Raw genomic sequence first — 23,321 nt, 5'->3', positions numbered from 1 at the left:
ATTAAAGTTCTCCAGCTATTTAACTTAGGGAATTATTTTTAACAAAATTGTGTTTATTGTTTAAAAGGTAACACATTCAAGGCCAGGTGTGGTGGCCTATGCCTGTAATCCCAGCACTTTGGGAGGCTTAGGAGGGAGGACTGCTTGATCCCAGGAGTTTGAGACCAGCCTGGGCAGCATAGTAAGGCCCATCTCTACAAAAAAATTTAAAAATTGGCCAGACACGGTGGCTCATGCCTGTAATCCCGGCACTTTGGGAGACCAAGGCGGGCAGATCATGAGGTCAGGAGATTGAGACCAGCCTGGCTAACATGGTGAAGCCCCATCTCTACTAAAAATACAAAAAGTTAGCCAGGCGTGGTGGCACATACCCGTAGTCCCAGCTACTCGGGAGGCTGAGGCAGGAGAATCACTTGCACCCAGGAGGCAGAGGTTGCAGTGAGCTGAGAATGTGCTACTGCACTCCAGCCTGGGCAACAGAGCGAGACTCCGTCTAAAAAAAAAAAAATTAGCTTGGCATAATGGTGTGCACTTGCAGTCCCAGCTACTTGAGAGGCTTTGGTGGGAGAATCGCTTGAGCCCTGGAGTTCAAGGTTGTACTGAGCTATTAATATGCCACTGCACACCAGCCTGGGCAAGAGTGAGGCCCTGTTTTAAGAAAATAAATAAATAGTAACACATTCGCCTATCTCATAATTTCAAAAGTGCAAAAGTGAGAAGTCTGCTTTCAGTTACTGTTTCCCTCCCTGGAGGGAACAACTGCAGACACATACAAACACACACACACACACACACACAAATACATACTCATTTTTACTTTTTACTTTTTATCACAGGAATGCTACTAAGTTTTATATATTATATATAATATATAATATTTGTTATTGTCAGCTTTATATCTTAAAGATCTTATATAAATGCATAATTTCTTCAATTAAAATTCATTCATTTAAGCAGACCACCATTGATGGATATTTTGGCTGTTTCTAGTCTTTGGCTGGTATAAACAGTGCTTCTGTGAATAACTGTATACAAAACTTAAGTGTGTACATGTGGGAGCTTATTCAGTAGTAATGATTTCAAATTCTCTGTCAGTTAATTGATGTATCTCCATTTCATTAGGATCAGTTTCTAGAGATTCATCTCTTTGTCTTTTGGGGAAAATATTTCCCTGTTTCTTCTTTTTCCTTGACATTCTCTGTTGATGTTTTTGTGCCATAGACAAAATAGTTACCTCTCTTAGTCTTCATGGCATGGACTCATTCTGGAGAAGACCCTCCCTAATCAGCCCTGACAGAAATTCTGGGATCTTTCAAACCTTCCTGCCAGTCCTGTCCACTTTCTTTGTTTTTTTTTTTTTTTTGAGACGGAGTCTCGCCCTGTCGCCCAGGCTGGATGCAGTGGCCGGATCTCAGCTCACTGCAAGCTCCGCATCCCAGGTTTACGCCATTCTCCTGCCTCAGCCTCCCGAGTAGCTGGGACTACAGGCGCCCGCCACCTCGCCCGGCTAGTTTTTTGTAGTTTTAGTAGAGACGGGGTTTCACTGTGTTTGCCAGGATGGTCTCGATCTCCTGACCGCGTGATCCACCCGTCTCGGCCTCCCAAAGTGCTCGGATTACAGGCTTGAGCCACCGCGCCCGGCCCTTCTTTGTTCTTAATAGTCTCTAGGCATCTAGAATATTTCAGGTCCCTTCAGCTTCTGAGACCATGGAGACTGAAGCCATTTCCTCAGGCAGTCCCCATTTAAGGTGAGTGGTTGAACACATGGTACTCCCCTATCCATTCCCAAGTAGAAGCTAAAGAGCTGGGATTTTTGCCTGCTTACTCCGTGATGAGCCAGAGGTGGAGGGTGGGGTGGCTATGGTGACCAATACCCCAAATTGCTATGAGTGGCCAGAGTTTGTTGGGTTCTGCCAGTGCTCCAAGACAGGGTAGACACAGCTCAGTTTTCTGGGTAGTTCCTAGAAAACTTTGGACATTAGACACATAGGGTACCTCTTTCTCTTCCTGGGGAGAAGCTAGGAGCTGGGGGATCTTGTTCCTCTCATATGGAGCTGTGCCAGAGGATTATGGTAGTATGGTATCGGAATTGACTTACTGGCTTTGATGTGACTGGTTTCACACTTACTGGGATGCAGTAGCCTCTTAAAGTTTCTGGATTTCACAGAAAGGGAATTTGGCCATGGGGATTGTTGTGGAATCAGTTTGCTTGTTGGAAGAAGGAAGGTCCAAGATGGCTCTTCTGCCATCTTGATGATGTCATCCCTTCTGCCTCCCTTTTATAAGGATACTTGTGATTGTAGTTAGACCCAATAAAATGATCCAGGATCATCACCTCCATCTCAGGATCTCTAATTTAATCACATCTGCAAAGCCTTTGTCTTATAAGCTAACATTCACAGGTTCCTATGACAGGGATGTGGACATCTTTTGGGGGAACCATCATTCAGCCTACCACACTAGTCTTTCATTTTTCTCTCCTCATCAGTTTGAGAATTTTCTTGGTACCAGTTTGCATGTGTATCTGCTGCATTTAGGGTATTCCATGTACAGGTACAAGCATTTGACTACTTCATTATGTCTTACAGCGCAGTTATCCTCAAGTTTTGACACATTGAAATGATTAAAATAGGCCAGGCGTGGTGGCTCACGCCTGTAATCCCAGCACTTTGGGAGGCCAAGGCGGGTGGTTCACGAGGTCAGGAGTTTGAGACCAGCCTGGCCAAGATGGTAAAACCCCGCCTCCACTAAAAATACAAAAATTAGCTGGATGCGGTGACGGGCGCCTGTAATCCCAGTTACTCGGGAGACTGAGGCAGGAGAATTGCTTGAACCTGGGAGGCAGAGGTTGTAGTGAGCCGAGATCGTGCCACTGTACTCCAGCCTGGGCGACAGAGTAAGACTGTCTGAAAAAAAAAAATAAAGAAATGATTAAAATATTACTTTATTATAAATTCCCTTTTCCTCCCCTGTATTATAAATAGTGCATTATATTGATTAAAAGGATACATGTAAATAGATTATATTGTTTATGGTTATTTTTAGGATAATTAAAGGGGAATTATATTTATTATGAAAAGATTCTACTGAGTCACTGGGTTGAGAACTGTTCCACCAGCTCAGCTATGTTTTTATATATACGTATAATTTATATAAATAGATAGGAAACCTAGGGCTCTGAGAAATTAAGTGACTTATTTAATGTTACAGGGCTAGGGCCAGGGCAGTGATGAGAGGAATAACTAAGTCTTTTAGAAGAAGAAGAGGTAGACATAAGAGAGAAGCTCCCTGCTGGAAGCTAGGACTCCAGAACTGAGAGATTCCAGAGTGGGAATTACTGGCAGCACTAATGTGTCTTAGGAACTGAAAAAGCAAGCAAGAAAGGAAAAAATAAAAGTCTTGAAATTCTCTCAGGAATGAGAAGTAGAAGGAACAACGTGGTTCAAAACTGGGAAAATGGCAGACTAGGAAGTTTACTTGGGGAGTTGTTAGTTATGAATATGGATTACCCTGCTCCAAGAGCACCTTTGTCCCCGGACTAGCCCCACTCCCCAAGCCTTTGGCAAGTTCCTACTCATCTTTCAAGCAATAGCTCATCTTCAGTGCATTTCACACCATTCCTCCTTCCAAAAAGGAATGAGGGTGGACTTGAAGAAAATACTGAAGAGGAAAATTCATTTGGGTGTTTTTCAAAGACTACCTAAGTCTATTCATACTATTGCTTTTTTCTTTTTTTTCTTTTTAAATTTTTATTGACCTTTATCCAGTTGGAGGGACGGGCAACTGAAGGTTTTTGGTTGGTATTGAATGTTGCTGTGTTATGTTCCAGCTTTTGAGTCATCAGAACTGGAATGAAAGCCTTACTAACTCAACATCATACATTTTTGTCCCATGTAATAAATAGCATGTTATTATCTGAGAACTGAGGTGAGTTTTCTTTAAAACATAATTTTATTCTGATTACCCTTGTCTTAGAATTCTGAAAAGATTAAAATAGCTGTTATCTGAGGAACTTGGATTCTGAGCATTTGAACTGGAAGAATGTTCTAGTCAGTTATCGACAGGCTGATGACTAACATATGTGGACATTATCATTACCAAAGAGTGTGCTGACTTGTTGACAGCATGGACTTTTAAAAAATGTACAACCGCTGTAGGAAGTGTTGGCAGATAAATAATTCTCTTGAGAGATTTCAGTATTGACTTTTAAATTAATAAAAATCACGTTTATTTTCTTAAGTTACCCGCAATGGATTTTTGTCAGATATCACATTAGTGTAGTATTGGTGCAGGGAGTCCGTGGTGCCCCTTTTTCCTTATTACTGAAAGTAACTTGTAGCTGAGATTGGTTGTGTCTTCAGGTAATCTTTCTCAAATTGAAGATGTAAATACTTTCTACCAAGTTTATTAACTATAAATTTATGTAAAATACTGTGACTCAACAAAAGCACTGAAAAAATTGTTTCAAGAAATAACTTAGACCCTTGCAGCAGAGACTGTGGCTTGGCTCCCCCATCATCATTCTCACCTCTTTCTACCTCACCTGCCTCTCTTCTGGAGACTTTAACACCTAAAATCTTTCTCCTCCAGCCTTTCATTGCTGGCAGGGTAGCTACATCTTTGACACACTTGAGGCCAATAAGATGGAAACTAGAAGTCTGCTGAGAGTTTCTGGGAAACCTTTTGCTTTTCTTCTAAAGAAGAACAGATACAATTGGCACTCATTCCCATACTGTCCTCCTTTTTTGCTTTGTTGTGTGGAACCTTTGACCATGACACATAAAAACGAATACTAAGGATATTTTCATGAGAAAACTTGAATAAGAAAAAAAAGCTAGGGATTTTGGGGCAGAAACAAAGAATCTGGGTTTCTGATGATGTTGTCTTGCACCTGAATTGGTTCTATGAAGTGCCTACCTTTTATGAAAGAAAAAAAATGAAATTTTTTTCTATTTGATTAAGCTGTAAGTTGGATTTTCTCTACATTCCCAGCTTAATTAACACATAGTTTATTTCATTCTTAGAGTGGGTTTTATTTTACTTTATAAAAATGTTTCCTTAAAGAAAAATTTTTTCATAGTATTATACATGCTCAAGCAGAGCAAAATCCAAACATTAGCAAAATGGCTGACTAGGATGTTGCAGGTGCTTGTTTCCCCACAGAAACATCAAATAAATAGCTATAGACTGACTAAAATAACTTTGTAGGAACTATGGAAACCAGTCAGAGATCTGTAGCAACCCAGCAAATGCCCAATCAAGAAAAAGCCACATGCAAAATGATAGGAAATTCTGTGATAATTTTACTCACCCTTACCCTACTCTGTCTCTGGCACAGTGCAGCACAGAGAGAAGTAAATGGCCCAGTTCTCCATTCTCTTCCTCAGGAGAGAAGGATTCGAGCAGAACTAGTATGAAGCATTCTTACCTATCAGTGGGTTACCCAAGAGACTGATTGCAGACTCGCCTCGTTCAGAGCACATACAGGGAATGAGGCATGGTTTGAATCTCAGGCTGATGGCCAAGAAAGGCAGTGATGGGCACTATAGCACATGAAAACTACAGGGAGACCACAGACCTGGATGTGTGGGAGGAAGGTTATGCACAGAGGAATACCATACAACATCTAAGGCCTTGAGAAGAAGCTTGGGTGAGATTCTGGGAAATTAAGACATTTGCAGGCAGCCAGAGGAAACAAGAAAAAAAAAAAAAATACAGAAAATGCACACAGGCCCAGACAGGATGCATGCCCAGAAAAGACCTGAGATGACCTTAAGCACACTCCCTGCACTGTTCCCAGGGCTCAGGGGCTTGATAAGTAGTGGAGGTCTTTCATGTCAGTCTTCAAAGAGTGGGAGGGGTGGTTTTTTCAAATGTCAGATTTTCAGCAAAAAATCATAGAACATGCAAAGAAAGGATGCAACCTGGCCCATCCAAAGGAACAAAATAAATCTTCAGAAACTATCCTGTAAAGACACACAAATTAATTGGATTTGCTCAGAAAAGACTTTAAAACAACTATCTTAAATATGCTCAATGAGCTAATGAGAAATAATGAATTCAGGAAAATGATACATGAACAAAATTTCTATCAACAAAGAAATAGAAATTAGTTAAAAGAACCAAATTCTGGAACAGGAAAATACAGTAGCTGAATTGAAAAATTTACTAGAAGGATTCAACAGCAGACTTGAACAGGCAAAAGAAAGAATCAGTGATCTTGAAGGCAAGTTATTTGAAATGATCAAGTCCGAGGAGCAAAATCAAAGAAAAAAGAAAAGTGAACAGAGTCTGAAGGACTTATGCAGTACCATCAGGCAGACCAATTGATCCACTGCTAGAGTCCAGAAAGAGAAAAAAGAGAAAGGATGTAGAGATAATTTATGGAAATAATAGTTGGAAACTTACCAAATTTGAGGAAAGACACAGCTCTACAAATCAGAGAAACTAAAGGAATCCACGTTTGATAAACCCAGAGTCTGACATCAAGACACATTATCATGAAACTGTCAAAAGTAAAAAACAAAGACTATCTGGAAAGCAGCAAAGGTAAATGTGGTATGTACATATGGTAGAATATTATTCAGTCTAAGAAAGAAATGAAATTCTGATACATGCTACAAAATGGATGAACCTGGAAGACATTATGCTAAATGAAACAAGCCAGGCACAAAAGGATATATCTTGTATGATTCCTTTTACATGAGGTGCCTGGAGTAGAGAAATAAGTAGATTGGTGATTGTCAAGTGTTGGGCAAGAGGGAAATGGGAAAATTGAAGTTACTGTTTAATGTGTGCAGTTTCAGAGGAAGATGGAAAAAGCTCTGGAGATGGATGGTTGCACAGTAATGTGGATTTACTTAATACCACAGAACTGAACACTTAAGAATGGTTAAAATGATAAGTGTTATGCATATTTAACACCAATTTAAAGAATGAATATAAATAAACTCTTAGAACTCAAAAAATTCAAATGAACCTCATTATTTGGAAATAGCCATCATTAATGTTAGGTGAACATTATTTTAGACACATTCCTATGGTTGCGTTCACATGAAGAGATGGATGGATAGAAGGAAATACTTTTACAGAAATGGCATGCATTATACATGTTATTTAATGAAATAGTATTCAACAGGAAAAATAAAATGGATTTGAGTCATAAATTTTTTAAAATATAAGTTCCTGGCCAGGCGTGGTGTCTCATGCCTGTAATCCCAGCACTTTGAGAGGCTGAGGTGGGTGGATCTCTTGAGGTCAGGAGTTCAAGCCCAGCTTGGCCAACATGATGAAACCCCAACTCTACTAAAAAAATACAAAAATTAACTGGGCATGGTAGTATGTGCCTATAATCCCAGTTACTCGGAGGCGAGGCAGGAGAATCCCTTGAACCCAGAGGGAGGAGGCTTCAGTGAGCCGAGATCGTGCCACTGTACTCCAGCCTGGGCAACAAAGCAAGACTTCTTCTCCAAAAAAAAATAAAAGTTCCTTCTGTTGAAAAAAAAAGCAAGATAAAAAAGTCCCATTTTTTGTACATTGTTTATGTTGGTAAAATATACATCACATAAAATTTACCATTTTATCCATTTATTTTTTTATTTTTTATCCATTATTATTTTTATTTTTGATTTTTTGATTTTTTTTTTATTATACTTTAAGTTCTAGGGTACATGTGCATAACGTGCAGGTTTGTTACATATGTATACTTGTGCCATGTTGGTGTGCTGCACCCATCAACTCGTCAGCACCCATCAACTCGTCATTTACATCAGGTATAACTCCCAATGCAATCCCTCCCCCCTCCCCCCTCCCCATGATAGGCCCCGGTGTGTGATGTTCCCCTTCCCAAGTCTAAGTGATCTCATTGTTCAGTTCCCACCTATGAGAACATGCGGTGTTTGGTTTTCTGTTCTTGCGATAGTTTGCTGAGAATGATGGTTTCCAGCTGCATCCATGTCCCTACAAAGGACACAAACTCATCCTTTTTTATGGCTGCATAGTATTCCATGGTGTATATGTGCCACATTTTCTTAATCCAGTCTGTCACTGATGGACATTTGGGTTGATTCCAAGTCTTTGCTATTGTGAATAGTGCCGCAATAAACATACGTGTGCATGTGTCTTTATAGCAGCATGATTTATAATCCTTTGGGTATATACCCAGTAATGGGATGGCTGGGTCATATGGTACTTCTGGTTCTAGATCCTTGAGGAATCTCCATACTGTTTTCCATAATGGTTGAACTAGTTTACAATCCCACCAACAGTGTAAAAATGTTCCTATTTCTCCACATCCTCTCCAGCACCTCTTGTTTCCTGACTTTTTAATGATCGCCGTTCTAACTGGTGTGAGATGGTAGCTCATTGTGGTTTTGATTTGCATTTCTCTGATGGTGAGTGATGATGAGCATTTTTTCATGTGTCTGTTGGCTGTATGAATGTCTTCTTTTGAGAAATGTCTGTTTATATCCTTTGCCCACTTTTTGATGGGGTTGTTTGTTTTTTTCTTGTAAATTTGAGTTCTTTGTAGGTTCTGTATATTAGCCCTTTGTTCTGTAGGTTGCCTGTTCACTCTGATGGTAGTTTCTTTTGCTGTGCAGAAGCTCTTTAGTTTAATTAGATCCCATTTGTCAATTTTGGCTTTTGCTGCCGTTGCTTTTGGTGTTTTAGACATGAATTGCTTGCCCATGCCTAATTGTATGCCTTATTTAAATACTGTGTTCTACACAGAATTGATTGACTTCCAGCCTGAAAGATGAGGACATTAGCAGTATTGCACTTTTCATCTTCCCCACCTCAACTTTCTGATTTTTAAGTGATATTGCTATTTTTATAGTCATAGTTTATATTTTTACCTTTTGTTTTGTGACTACAATTTCCACATTTGCTACATAACTAGCTTTATTTTATCTAGTTTTACAGTTAATTATATTCAGTGCTCAAGACTAGTCTTTTACTGTGGCTTCTCCATGTCTGTGTTCTTAATTTTGAATGATCTTTTAATTCCCCTCTCTCACACATACTTTGCCCTATTTCCCTCCACCAATTTAAAGAGGTACTTCATGTTTGAGAATGCCTGAGGCTTTTATACTTAACCAGATCTTGGCTGAGTGGTTTTTAATCTCTTTTGCTTTTGTTCAGAACTTTGTAAATAAACATTGCTCTGTTGTCTTCAGGCATTCATTGTTGCCTGGGAGAATTCAGAGAAGTGTGTGATCATTTCCTCTTCCTCCCTCCTCCTCTTCCTCCCCCCACCATAGCATTCTGCCATTGGCCCCCAAAATTTATGTCCTTCTCATATGCAGAATACATTCATTCCATAACTAAGAAGTCTAAAGTCCAGAGTTTAACCTAATATCATTTAAATCAGATGTGGATGAGGCCAGTTGTTCTCAAGCTGTGAGCCTGTGAAATGAAACAGGTTATGTGCATTCAAAACACAGTGGTGGGACAGGCATAGCACAGACATTTCCATTCCAAAAGGGAAAACTAGGAGGAAAGAAATGATAAATCCCAAGCAAGTCTAAAACCAACAAGGTAAACAGCATTAAATCTTAAGGCTCAAGAATAATCTTTGATTCCATGTCCCACCTCTGGACACATTGGGGTAGGACTTAGGTTGCTATAAAGGAGTACCTGAGACTGGGTAATTTATAAAGAAAAGAGGTTTTATTTTGTCTCATGGTACTGCAGGCTGTACAGGAAGCATGGTGCTGCCATCTGCTTCTGGCGAGGGTCTCAGGAAGCTCAAAATCATGGTAGAAGTCAGCAAGGAGCCAGCAAGTTACATGGAAGAGCAGGAGCAGGAGAGAGGAGGGAGGTGCCACATCCTCTTTAACAAGCAGATTGCATGTGAACTCACTCATCACCAAGGGCATGATGCTGAGCTATTCATTGAGGAATCCACCCCAGTGATCCAAACACCTCCCACCAGGCCCCACCTCCAACACTGGGGATTACATTTCAATGTGAGATTTGGAGGGCACAAATATCTAGACCATATCCAGCCTCAAGTTTGGGAGACTCTGCTCCTGTTTTTTTGCATGGCACAGACCATGCTGCAGCTCTCACAGATTGGAGTCTTGTGTCTCTCCTAGGCTGGAGTGGCACACTGGTAGGCCCTACCCTTCCAGGGTTTCAGATACAGCCCCCATCCCATGACATGTCTGAGCATTGCCCTACTGGAGGCTCCCTGTGTTGGCTCTGCCCTCACACCTCTACTTCATATCACTCTATTGGGGGCTTTCCGCAGTGGCCCTGCCCCGTGACAGCTCTCAGCCTGGGCCCTCACGCTTTTCTGGCATCCTTTGAATATAGGTAGAGGCAGCCACACCATCACAGCTCATGCACTTGCACACCCATGGAGATGGCACCATGCAAACACCATGCCAAGGTTTATCACCTGTGCCTTCTAGAAGGGTGATCTGAGCTGCACCTAAGCCTACTTGAACAACAGCTGAGGTTACCAAGGAGCACTGCACCAGAATTTAGGGAGAAGAGCCTCGAAATTGTTCTGTCACAGGCCCCAGCATTCTGGGCCTGTGATGGGTAGGGCAACTCTGGACATCTCTGAAATACCTTACTGGTCCTTCTCCCATTGTCTCAATAAATAGCACCTGGCTTCCTTCCATCCACACGAATCTCCTTAACAGATGCTTGCACCACACCTTTGGTTTCTTTCCTCAGCATGCTGTTTCATTCTTTACAACATGGCTAGGCTGAGAATTTTCCAGATCTTTAAATTCTGCTTCCCTTGTGATTATAGATTTCATCTTTTGTTTCTGTCTTCTCACATTTTTCTGTAAGTCAAGCCACAGAGCACCCTCAAGACTTTGCTTGGATATTTTTTCCACTAAATACCCTGTTTCATCACTGTCAAATTTCTTCCACAGAGCGCTAGGACACAAGCACAATCCCACCAGGTTCTTTGCCGCTTTATTACAAGATCACCTTTTCTTCTGTTTCCAGTAACATGTTTCTCATTTTTTTCTGAGACCTCATTAGAGTAGCCTTTACCATCCAACATTTTGATTGTGACCACTAAGGTAATCTCTAAGAAGATTGAAGCCTTCTCAACAGTTCTCCTTTTCTTTTGAGCCCTCACCACTCGTAATGCTCCTTCCACAGCAGTGTAGGCTTTTTCTAGCATGCACATCCATACTCTTCCAGCCTCTACCCATCACCCAGTTCCAAAGTTACTTCCACATTTTTAGGTATTTGTTACGGCAGCTTCCTGCTACCGTTGCCAACTTCTGTCTTAGTATGTTCAGGCTCCTATAACAAAATTCTCAGACTGGATAATTTATAAACAAATTTCCTGTTCACATTTCTAGAGGCTGGGAAGTCTAAAACCAAGGCACCAGCAGATTCAGAGTCTGATAAGGGCCTGTTTCTCATAGATGGTACCTTCTAGCTATCGCATCACAGAAGAGGCAAACAGGCTTCCTCAAACCTCTCATAATGGTACTAATCTTATTCATGAGGGCGGAGCCTTCATGACCTAACTGCCTCCCAAAGGCCCCTCCTCCGAAAACCATCACCTTGGGAGTTTTAACATAGGAAGTTTGAGGAGGAAATTCAGATTAGAGCGAGCACTAAACTCATTCATGAGAGTTCTACTCTGATGCTGTAATTACCTGCCATAGGCCCCTTCCCCCCATAACTATCACAGTGGGGTTAGGCTTTCAACATAGGAATTTAGAGGGGGACACAGACGTTCAGTCCGTAACACCAAGTGTATTCAGGTCGAAATTCTAAACTTGAGAGGATGTAATCCATTTGAACATTATAATATTGAAAAAATGTTAAAACCACAGTGTTTCTATTTTATAGTTAGCCTGTCTCATCTACAGAATCCCAGAACTTTTTCTCTCCTGTATTTTACATCTGCCTCACAGCTTTAAAAAAGAAATTGGAAACCAAACCAGTGAACCTCTTTTACTTCCTTTTTTTTTTTTTTGAGATGGGGTCTCGCTCTGTCTCCCAGGCTGGAGTGCAGTGGCGCGATCTCAGCTCACTGCAAGCTCCGCCTCCTGGGTTCATGCCATTCTTCTGCCTCAGCCTCCCGAGTAGCTGGGACTACAGGCGTCTGCCACCACGCCTGGCTAATTTTTTGTATTTTTAGAAGAGACGGGGTTTCACAGTATTAGCCAGGATGGTCTCGATCTCCTGACCCCATGATCTGCCCACCTCGGCCTCCCAAAGTGCTGGAATTACAGGTGTGAGCCACCGTGCCTGGCTGGACCTCTTTTACTTCTAAAAGACCTGTACAGGCTTCACTTTAAAAATAATTCTGATATATTAAAATGTTTGGGGGATGTTGGGTTTTTTTTCCATTGCAGAGGTCATATAAGGAAGTTTACTTTTATTTGGCTTGGGATTCTATTTGGGGCTTCATGTAATAACCCTTAAATGTGTGCCAAAGACTTGATTTAGATAAAAGTACAGTAAAATAAAGTAAGATGTATTCTCTTTCATGCTTTTGCAGTATGCAGAAAAATGATTATAATTTTCTTGTGTGCTTTCTGGGCTTTTTGAGTGAAAACATTGATACTGTAGATTGTATGTATGTTAAGAACCCCTCAGTTACCTTTCTGGTAATGATTTACGTTGTTCTTTTTTTTGAGATGGAGTTTTGCTCATGTTGCCCGGGCTGGAGTGTAGTGGCACGATCTTGGCTCACTGCAACCTCTGCCTTGCAGGTTCAAGCAATTCTCCTGCCTCAGCCTCCCGAGTAGCTGGGATTATAGGCGCCCGCCATCAGGCCCGGCTGATTTTTTGTGTTTTTAGTAGAGATGGGGTTTTGCCATTTTGGGCAGGCTGGTCTCAAACTCCTGCCCTCAGGTGATCCACCTGCCTCGGCCTCCCAGAGTGCTGGGATACAGGTATGAGCCACCATGCCCAGCCGATTTAGGTGGTTCTTTACGCACTAGTTTGAATTCTCTTAGCTATACAACAGTTAACTTTCTTGTTTACAGTTCATATGAATCCTGTCTCAGGACCTGAACTAAAACTGTGTACGGTTTGTTAATGAGGCTGCTTGAAATTTCAGTTGATTTATTTTTAGCTCTATTTGTAGATGGTGCTGTATTTGTAACCTAAGTTTTTAGTCTTTAGGAAGATTCTGTGTAACACTCTCTCACGTGGACTCACGCTCTCTCTGTCAGGCTCTCTCTCTCTCACACACGAAGACACACACACACACAGACGCACACACACATACCTCGGTAAACTATGTTTAGACCATGCTTTTGTTGGACTATTATTGTGAAAGTAATGAGTTTGGTTACCCTACTTTTACCACATAGTTGCATGCAAAGGGCACATAACCATTGTCTCCAGTGCTCCATTCCTAGCATATACCACTTAGTCTGTTTTATCCTACTGTAGCAGAATGCCTGAGACTGGTATGTTATAATGAACAGAAGTGTAATGGCTTATATTCTAGAGGCTGGGAAATCCAGTATCAAGGTGCCGGCATCTTGGAGGGCTTCTTGTTGCATCATCGCCTGGTAGAAGACAAGAGGGCAAGAGAGAGCAAGAGGGGGCTGCACTCACACATGAGGGTAGAGCCTCATGGCCTTATCACCTCTTCTTAAAGGTCCCCCTCTTAATACGATTACAATGGCAATTAAATTTAGCATGAGTTTTAGGGGGGACAAGTCTTCAGACTATAGCATTCTGCCTGCAGGCCCCCACATCCCATGTCCTTCTCATAAACAAAATAATTCATTTCATCTAAGTAGCCCCACAAGTCGTAACTTGTAACAGCTTCCAACGTAAAAGACCAGAGTCTCATATAAATTAAATGTGAGACTAGTCTTTTTTTTTCAAATGAATCTTTTCCCTTTTTGCTTTTATGCTCCAAAGGTTCTTCCTTATCCAGTGACTATGTAAATTGTCATTAATATTCAAGTGAAATTCACAAATTTGGGGGCTCTTTGATTTGTTTTTTTTTTTTTTTTTTAATTTACTACTGAAGCAGAATTTCTTGTTGCTAATTACAGTATTTAAACTGAACTTATGAACTTACTGAAGAAATGGCTTTCCTCCTTTCTTTCAAACATGGGATTTCCTCTAGATTTTGCCTATTAGGAATTTAATATTAGGGTAAATAATCTTATCTTTTGTTTGCACTGTTGAATAAGAGCCAGTAGATGTTTTAATTTTTCAGATGATGATATTTTCACTCAAAAATTTAAGTATGAAAAGAATGAAAATCTAAATGAATATTTATAAATGCCTCACATAGTTCTGATTTTAATTTGTTTTTAATTTCCTTTTTAGCTGCTCCCTGATGGTAAAGCACTGTTGATTTGTTTTGCAGAATCCTTGCAGCCTTTCCTGGAAGCCTGTAGCAACTCTTCATTTTTTCGTACTTGCTCTGTGCTGCTTCGAGCCCCTAAGCTTGATCTTCAAATACTAGAAAAGCTCAGTATTATTTTACAGAAACTTTCCAAAATCAAGTAAGAATTTCTTATTGCTAACATTTTTCATTGAAAAATACCTTACCGTGATCATTTAGACCAGGGGTGTTTAATCTTTTGGCTTCCCTGGGCCACACTGGATGAAGAAGAATTGCCTTGGGCCACACATGAATACACTAACACTAATGATAGCTGATGTGCTAAAAACAAAACAAAACCTCATAGTATTTTCAGAAAGTTTACAAATTTGTGTTGGGTGGCATTCAAAGCCGTCCTGGGCCGCATGCAGCCCGTGGGCTGCAGGTTGGACAAACTTGATTTAGACCTTTCTGAATCCCATGCTACTTAAGCTTTCATTATTAAATAAAAATTTCCATTATACAGATGTAGAAAATTAAGATTCATGAATACTAATGTTGATCTAAGACCACATATTTAGTGACAGACTAGAATTAGAGTTCTGATCTCAGAACATCTAGTTGTTTCTATAGCTCATTTCAGGTAAGTGAACTTTAAATAAATCATATAAAAGTAAGAGCAGTTTTTAGCAACCAAGTAATAATATCAGAATAAATTCTTGCATATTGGTATTCTCTAATACCACAGGTGAAAATAAAAAGATAATAAAAGTATATTTTGCAAATTCTTATTGATGTACTAAAGTGAATTTAGGGGATGAGAATGAAGCAAGCAGAAGAGATTTTAAATTACTTTTGTAATGGTATTTATTTTAGTAAACTCTTATGGACTGCCTACTGCCACTAATTTGGATTTTTTTATGAGAATCAAGGGCTTTCTGTTTCCTCATCTTTCTCCTGACTCAGAAATTTGTATAACAGTTACTAAACTACAAATAAGGATATCGATTTTAAGTTGTATTTTCCGTGGTTCTTGGTATACTCTAGTGTTTCCTTTGAGGCAAATCTGGACACCTTCTTTCTCATCTCATTTGTATAACAGTAACATTTTTATTTTGATTTAGGTTCACCTCTTCTTCCCCTGGCCTCATCCCCTCATCCATGATTCCCATGGTAGAGAATTTAGATTTTACCAGGCTTCCATATACTTGAGTAGTAAATGCAATGCATCTTGAAATTATTTGTAGATAGGAATTAAGAGATCCATATGTTCTGTTTGGTATCATGCCTTGTAGCGGATTGTAATAAATTATTGTCAAATTATAACCTTATTTTCCAACTGACCAGATTACTAGTTTTGGTCTGATATCTGCTGAATATATCAATTTACTGTCTTCCTTTTCTTGCAGACTATACCGTGATTCTCTTGATTTTAGTAAATTTCTAATAAGGCCTATTGCAGTTACCCTATGGTGCCATGAAGCTGCAATAACATTACTTAGATTTAATTATTTTTTAGTTCTTAATTCATGGGATTTTTAAAAAAAAGTAGTCCCGAAGTGCAAGTATATCCTTGTGCCAAAATGTTTTACTATTTGTGATGTGTTTGTAGCTTGGGTTCATTTTAGACTTAGATAAAAAACTAAAAGCTTGAACAAGACTTGAACAAGAAGACTGGGAATAGCTGATGCTCAAGCAAGTCTTAAAATAAATCTTTAAGATCACAAAAGATGTAAATCCTTTTGTATTAGGATAGTACATAAGGTTATTTGACAAATTCTCTCAAGAGGTAAAAATAGCTAGACAAGGAAATAAGAAACATAAATTCTTAATGATTGAAATGAAACTACTGACGGGTCATTAGAAAGAGAATGGTTGAACAAGTGTTCTGTAGCCAAGTCAAAAGATGGACCAATATTCTGCCACTTTAAAAAGGCCTGCTTACTCTAAATAGCATGATCAAATGTTTGCTTTGCTAGCAGTGAAAAAAAATTCTCACGCTAATAGTGAATAGGGTGCAGTTTTCAGGATTATAAAATGGTTCCAGGCTGGGCACAGTGGTTCGCATCTATAGTCTCAGCACTTTGGGAGGCCAAGGAAGGAGGATTGCTTGAGCCCAGAAGTTCAAGACCAGCCTTAGCAACATAGTGACACCATGTCTCTACAAAAAATAAACAAAATTAGCCAGGTTTGGGGGTGTGTACTTGTAGTTCTAGCTACTTGGGAGGCTGAGGTGGGAGGATTGCTTGAGCTGGGGAGGTTGAGGCTGCAGTAAGTTGTGTTCACGCCACTGCACTCCACCTGGGTGTCAGAACAAGACCTTGTCTCAAAAGAAGAAAAAGTTTCCTTTTTTCCCCAGTGGTTTTCTGCTTCAGGTTTATCTCCTAAAACCTGTTTTGTTTGTTTCAGCATCCTAATATTTTTGTCGCCTATTTTCTCCACTGTTTTTAAAAACAGATGCCGTTTCCTCATGTTTACACATAAATTATCTTCGTGTCATTGCAGATAAACTCTCTTAAGTATGTGTAATTAAATAATATATTCATTTTTTTAACAGGAGTAATAAGAAGCTCTTTGAACTTTTCACAATTCATCTGATGCTTCAAGAAATACAAAGGACAACAAACCCAGAGCATGCATTTCTCTGTATTAATCTAAATTCAACCCTGTTCAATTTGGGTTTAACAAAATGTAACTCCCTGGTCTCCAGTGCAAGCCATTAGACTGGCTAATTTTTTAATATAGTATATGTGGTGCTTATTTATAAACATGTAGAAATTACCAAAGTAACTACAATTCTACCAAGGAAAGTTATCAGTAGCATCATTTATCATGAAAAATAAGTACTTTTTTGAACTTTAAAAATGAAATCTGTAGAAGGTTTCAGTTCAAGTAAGGTAGTGCTAATGTACAAGATAACATTTCTAGAATGTATGACACTGAAGTTACTTTTTGTAAAAATATATTAGGAAATTTCTTTCTTAATTATGTGATTATTTGGAATAAAATCGGTGCTTATGTGAGAACAGGGTTAAATAATACTGTCTTTCTATTTTCTTAATATATTAGAATCCTTCCTTTTGAAAGCAAAAGTATGTATCTTTAAACTATCATCTTGATACCATAACTTTTCTATATATTGTATCCTAGATTAACAAATGATGATTTTTTTTTTTTTTATTGTGCTCTTTGTGGGATAGAAAAAGTTGTTTTTTATTGTGCTGTTCACAGGTTTAAAAACTTTTTTTTGTTTTCAAAATAATTATTACTGGAGCATGTAATACAAGGCAAGACATTTTTTAAACATCGAAAGGGAAACAAAAATAATAGTCCTGTTACCAGAAATATCTCTTGGTATAGCCAAAGATGAGTAAAGTGGCCAGAGGTCTGGGTGAAGTAAAGGTGGTAAAACTTGGGACTTAGGACACGATACTGAGGAGCATTGTGTTAAAAAGTCATAAAATCATATATGATCAGTGTATAATCTCAGTTTCAGGAGTTAGAAGAAATTTTCAAGAAACTACTGGGCCTCTTCAAAAAATACCAGAAAATGTGCCATTTTTGAAGTAGAAACAGAAAGCCATAATGAAAGAACAGGCCAAGGTGAGAATGCTGGAACCACAGGAACTTAAAAATGCAGAAGGCCAGGCACAGTGACTCACGCCTGTAATCCCGGAACTTTGGGAGGCTGAGGTGGGCAGATCACCAAAGGTCAGGAGTTCAAGACCAGCCTGGCCAACATGGTGAAACCCCATCTCTACTAAAAATACAAAATTAGCCGGGCGGTGGTGGGTGCCTGTGATCCCAGCTACTCAGGAGGCTGAGGCAGGAGAATCACTTGAGCCCGGGCGGCAGAGGTTCCAGTGAGCCAAGATTGTGCCGTTGCACTCCAGCCTGGGCAACAAAGTGAGATTCTGTCTCAAAAAAATAAAAATAAGTAAAATAAAAATGCAGAAGCCAAAGTGCACATTAGAAACAAAAAATAACATCGATACTTCATAAAATAGGATTAGCATGACAAGAACAAACAAGAAGTTCTCTCGGAACTCAGAGTACATAGAGATTGTACTCATGAGAGTGGATGGCAGATTCTAGGACAGAGCCTGGCACTTCTGCAGGGCGGCATTTGGTGTTTCTGAAGAAGAGAACGGAACAAATGGAGCGGAAGAAATATTCAGAAATACAGTTGAATAAAGATTCTGGCGGCCAAGGAAAGAGCTGCATGTACAGATTGAAAGGGCTCATCATGTTCCAGAAAAACCTATGAGAAAAGGGTTCTATAATTAGATGCATCCTGGCCAAATGTTAATTTATAAGGATAAAAGCACAAACAAAAGCCAGTTACTTACAAGAAAGGAAAAACCAGGCTAGCCTTATAGAATGCTGGAAGGTAATAGGGAGCTCTAGAGGAGAAGATTTTTAATCCAAGACTTTATCCCTAGTGAAGATGCCTGTCATAAGTGAGGACAATGGAAAGACATCTTCAGACATTCAGGCGTTGAGATGTTATACCACTTACATACTATTCTGGAGAAAGCAATGACTTAAAGATTAATCAACTTAGAGATGAAAGAAAACAGTTTATTAAATCAACCTCATATCAAAAGCACTGAACACTGAAACAACTTAAACATTAAATAATTGTTGTAACTGTTTATGAGATGGAGTGAGATGTTAAATTCCTCAAAAGGATAAATAATGGAAAAAGCAGCCCCCTCGCTCTTCCTTCCTCCATCATCATGATGTGTACAGTTGACTCCATTTCTCACCCTGTCTTCATAAGTCTTTCAGGGTCAAGTGATTTCAGGCCAAGAAACAAAAGCAAAATTGTCTCATTCCCCATTGTATTCAGATGAAAACTGATGATAAAATCAGGTACAGTTCCAAGAGGAGACACTGGAGGGGAACCACGCTGGGTCTGTAAGCAATTGCAAATGAGATGGCACACATATTTATGCTGTATCAAGGTCACTGTCATCTTACCATATCAGACTGAAAATGTCACCACTATCTGGACCGTCAGATATGTTTATTGGGAAAATCGTTTTTCTCTTTGTGTATATGTTATGCACTAGCAGGGTGGTTTAGTAACAAATCTGTGAGACCTTTTATTTGAAAACATTTGTTTTTAAATAATGGGAGAAGCAATATGTTAGTAGTGAGTATCTGGGTAAGACTATCTTAGCTTTTGTTAACAAAAACTAAGAATTGATGGGGCCTTGAGATTGAGGTAGAGATGAAAGAGGAGCTGTTAAGTACAATATTCTACATTATCATCAGAAAGAGTCGAAGTGTTCCATTTCACTATTAGAAACCTGTAAGATAAACAATCCTTTTGGAAAATATCAAGGAAACTATTAAAATAAAAATAGCATAAATATTCTCAAAACACTGAAAAAGAAAAATGAAATATATATAGCAAAAAATAGAATGACAGGAAAATGAAAAGAACAAAAATAGAATAAATAAAGGAGGTTTTAAAAATTAGTTGTTCTTTATGGACATGTGCTAATAAATTTGAAAATCTGAATGAAATGGACTATTCTCTAGGGAAAGATCAAAATTGGCTTAAGAAATCTGCACTAGCAAACCATTGCAGTCATTTATTTATTTATTTAATTTTTTTGTAGAGACAGAGTTATGCCATGTTGCCCAGGCTGGTCTTGAACTTCTGAACTTGAGCAGTGTGCCTGCCTCAGCCTTCCAGAATGCTGGGATTGCAAGCATGAGCCAGTGCGCCTAGCCTACAGTCTTTTATAAAATTATCAAAGAATTATTTTTTTAAATGGCTGCAAGTCCAGGTGTTTTACAAGTGGATTGTTTTACAATTTCAACATGAAATATTTAAAGTTATTTAAACTGTCCCAGAATGTAGAAAAATCAAATTCATTTTATGCAGTTAACATGAACCTAGTATCAAACAGTTGGCAAAATGAGAAAGAATAAGATTTAAAAGTCTTAAAGAATTATGGAGAAATTAATACCAACTGCATATGACAGAAACATTAATCCATGATTAAGTAGGATAACATACATTCCAGAAATACAAGATTAGCTTTTTAATAGAAAAATATATTTTGGCCAGGCTAAGTTTTTAGTATATTATTATTCTTTAATCCTCATAAAAACTTTGTGATGGGTTTTTTTAATTGTTACCATTTTATAGATCAAAAAAGAAATGGGGTTAGGGAGATCTGAGTAACTAAGTCACTATCATTGTTGTGACTAGAGCTCTGTTAGTTGAAGGGGAGTGAGAGGGAATTTGCAATACTAGATTTTTACTCATATTATAGTTGTAACTAGAGTCCTTGAGTTTACCTCCTCTCTTCCAACCTCCAAATTTATTGGAATAACAAAAGAAATTTTTCTAGAGTAAACGATGTAAAATAGAAAATTTTTATTTTCAGCAGTGTGGTGGACTATATCTATTCTCCAGGTGCAGTGCAACTAAAAATGTTACGAGTACATAGGCATGTGGTTGAGCTGGTAGCAAAGTAAAACAGTTCCTTGGAGACCAGACGTAAGAAACAAATCCAAAGCAAAAGAAAAAAAATTAAAAACCAGAAATCAATGAAGTAGAAAAAAGGAAGTCAACAAAACCAAAAGCTATTTCTTTGAAAATATCAATAAAATTAATAAGCTTCCAGCCAGGCTAACTTAAAAAAAAAACGAGAGAAGGCACAAATTGCTAATACCAAAAATGAAAGAGGGGACATTACTGTAGATTCCATGTTCATAGATAGGAAGACTCAATATTGTTAAGATGTCTGTTCTTCCCAACTTGATCTATAAATACAATGGAAATCCTATTCAAAATCCTAACAAGTTACTTTGTGAGTACCAACTGACTTTCTCCCATGAATTGTGAACTTTCTTAATGGCATCTAGAAGGCTAAACTTTCTAGGTTTTCATAGCTAGAGAGGAGCTAGGGAGGAGACATCAAGGCCTGGCTTCAAAGCTTCAAAGGACAGGCTGACTCTCTTGTTAGAGTTTAATGGAGCTGGTGGCTTTAACTTGAAGGCAATGCTCATTTACCATCTGAAAATCCTAGGGCCCTTAAGAATCATGCTAAATCTCCCCTACCTTTGCTCTGTAAATGGAAGAACAAAGCCTGGATGACAGCATATCTGTTTACAGCATCATTTCCTGAATACTTTAAGCCTGCTGTTGAGACCTACTGCTCAGATAAAACAGACTTTTCTGAAAACATTACCACTTATTAACAGTGCACCCAGTGACCAAAGAGCTCTAATGGAGATGTACAAGATTAATGTTTCCATGCCCGATAACATAACATCCATTCTACAGCCTGTGAACCAAAACGTAATTTCAACTTTCAAGTCAATTTGCTTCTCCATATATACTTTATAATTCATGGGAGAAGGTCAAAATGTCGACGTTAACGGGAGTTTGGAAAAAGTTGATTCCAATCCTCATAAATGACTTTGAGGGGTTTAAGACTTCAATGGAGGAAGTAACTGCAGATGTGGAGGAAATTGCAAATGAACTAGAATCAGATGTGGAGCCTAAGATGGCATGGTCTTCCAGAAGAAGGCTGTTTCATCTACACTGGAAATCTGTTGTGTAGTGTAGTCACTTCATCAGTGGCCTTACCTCAGTCTTCTGGAGAACTTACTGCAGCTTCTACACCAGCACTTGCTGCTTCACCTTGCACTTTTGTGTTATGGAGATGATTTCTTTCCTAAAACCTCATGAACCAACCTCTGCTAGCTTCAGCCTTTCCTTCTGCAGCTTCCTCAGCCTTCTTAGAATTGAAGAGAGTTAGGGCCTTGCTTTGGATTAGGCTTTGGCTTAAAGGAATATTGTGGCTGATTTGATCTGTCAATACCATTAAAACTTTCTCCTTATCAGCAATAAGGCTGCTGTGTTTTCTTATCATTTGTGTATTCTCTGGAGTAGCACTTCTAATTTCGTTTAAGAACTTTTTCTTTTGCTTTCACAACTTCGTAGTTTGGCGCAAGAGGCCTAGCCTTCAGCTTTTCTTGGCTTTGGACATGCTAAATCACCCAACCATTTCTAGCTTTTCATTTAAAGTGAGAGATGTGAGACTCTTTCTTTCACTTGGACACTTAGAGGGCATTTTAAGGTTATTAATTGGCCTAATATCAGTATTGTTATGTCTCAGGAAATGGAGAGCGATCTAAGGAGAGGGAGAGATGGGGGGATCAGCCAGTCAGTGGAGCAGTCAGAACATACACATTTATCAGTTAGGTTTGCTGTCTTACATGGGTGTGGTTCTTGGCATCCTGAAACAATTACAATAGTAACATCAGAGATTATTGGCCAGGCACGATGGCTCACTCTTATAATCCCAGCACTTTGGGAAGCTGAGGCTGGAGGATTGCTTGAGGCCAGGAGTTTGAGACCAGCCTGGGCAACATAACAAGACCCTGTTTCTACAAAAAGAGTAAAAATAAAAATAAACCAGCCAGGTGTGGTGGCAGGCACTTGTAGTCCTAGCAACTCGAGAAGCTGAGGCAGGAGGATCACATGAACCTAGGAGTTGGAGGCTGCAGTGAGCTATGATCACACCACTGCACTCCAGTCTGGGCAACAATGAGACCCTGTCTCTAAAAATAAATAAAAATAACTGATCACAGATCACCATGACAGATAAAATAATAGTAACAGAAAAGTTTGAAAAATGCAAATTACATTTTTCACAAGATGCAGGGTTGCCACAAATCTTCAATTTGTAAAAGACACAGTATCTGTGAACCACAATAAAGGTGAAGTGCACCAAAATTAAGTATGCCTGTATGCAAATGCAGAGCTCACACCCTTCTGATGAACAGACAGAAGTATCAGATCCTTTTCTATGCTAGCAAAGGATTTTAAGAGTTTGGAATTCTCTGAAAGTGTAAAGCTCTTAGGAGGGTGTTATTGGGCAAAGCAGTGCTTTATCTCATTCTCTTGTTTGCCTTTTCAAACTTCCCACCCATTGTAGACCCACTTGCTGTGTTATTGCAGGTTAAGCCCCTGAGGCCCTTTTCTCTCACCTCTTCTGTTCACCTC

At 39.1% G+C, this 23,321-nt stretch overlaps 1 protein-coding gene across 7 annotated transcripts in view; it reads left to right on the top strand.

The window, feature by feature from the left end:
• The window catches only part of LOC105471840 (coiled-coil domain containing 138), a 158,320-nt gene that overhangs the window by 82,822 nt on the left and 52,177 nt on the right, over positions 1 to 23,321 (top strand). For 3 of the 7 annotated variants that reach the window (XM_011724594.3, XM_011724595.3, XM_071077137.1), the window contains 2 exons: positions 14,327 to 14,465; positions 16,842 to 17,323. The exons of 2 other annotated variants lie outside the window; for them this stretch is intronic. In XM_011724594.3, coding sequence (XP_011722896.2) covers positions 14,327 to 14,465; positions 16,842 to 17,007 — 305 coding nt within the window. In that variant the 3' untranslated portion in view covers positions 17,008 to 17,323. Of the gene's footprint in view, positions 1 to 14,326; positions 14,466 to 16,841; positions 17,324 to 23,321 lie in introns of those variants that run through there. 2 more of the 7 variants (XM_011724596.3, XM_071077141.1) reach the window with 1 other exon arrangement.

This window comes from Macaca nemestrina, chromosome 13, assembly GCF_043159975.1.
Source record: "Macaca nemestrina isolate mMacNem1 chromosome 13, mMacNem.hap1, whole genome shotgun sequence".
Lineage (NCBI taxonomy): Eukaryota > Metazoa > Chordata > Mammalia > Primates > Cercopithecidae > Macaca > Macaca nemestrina.
The sequence above is the reverse complement of the archived record's forward strand: the minus strand, read 5'-3'. Positions and strand labels throughout refer to the sequence as shown.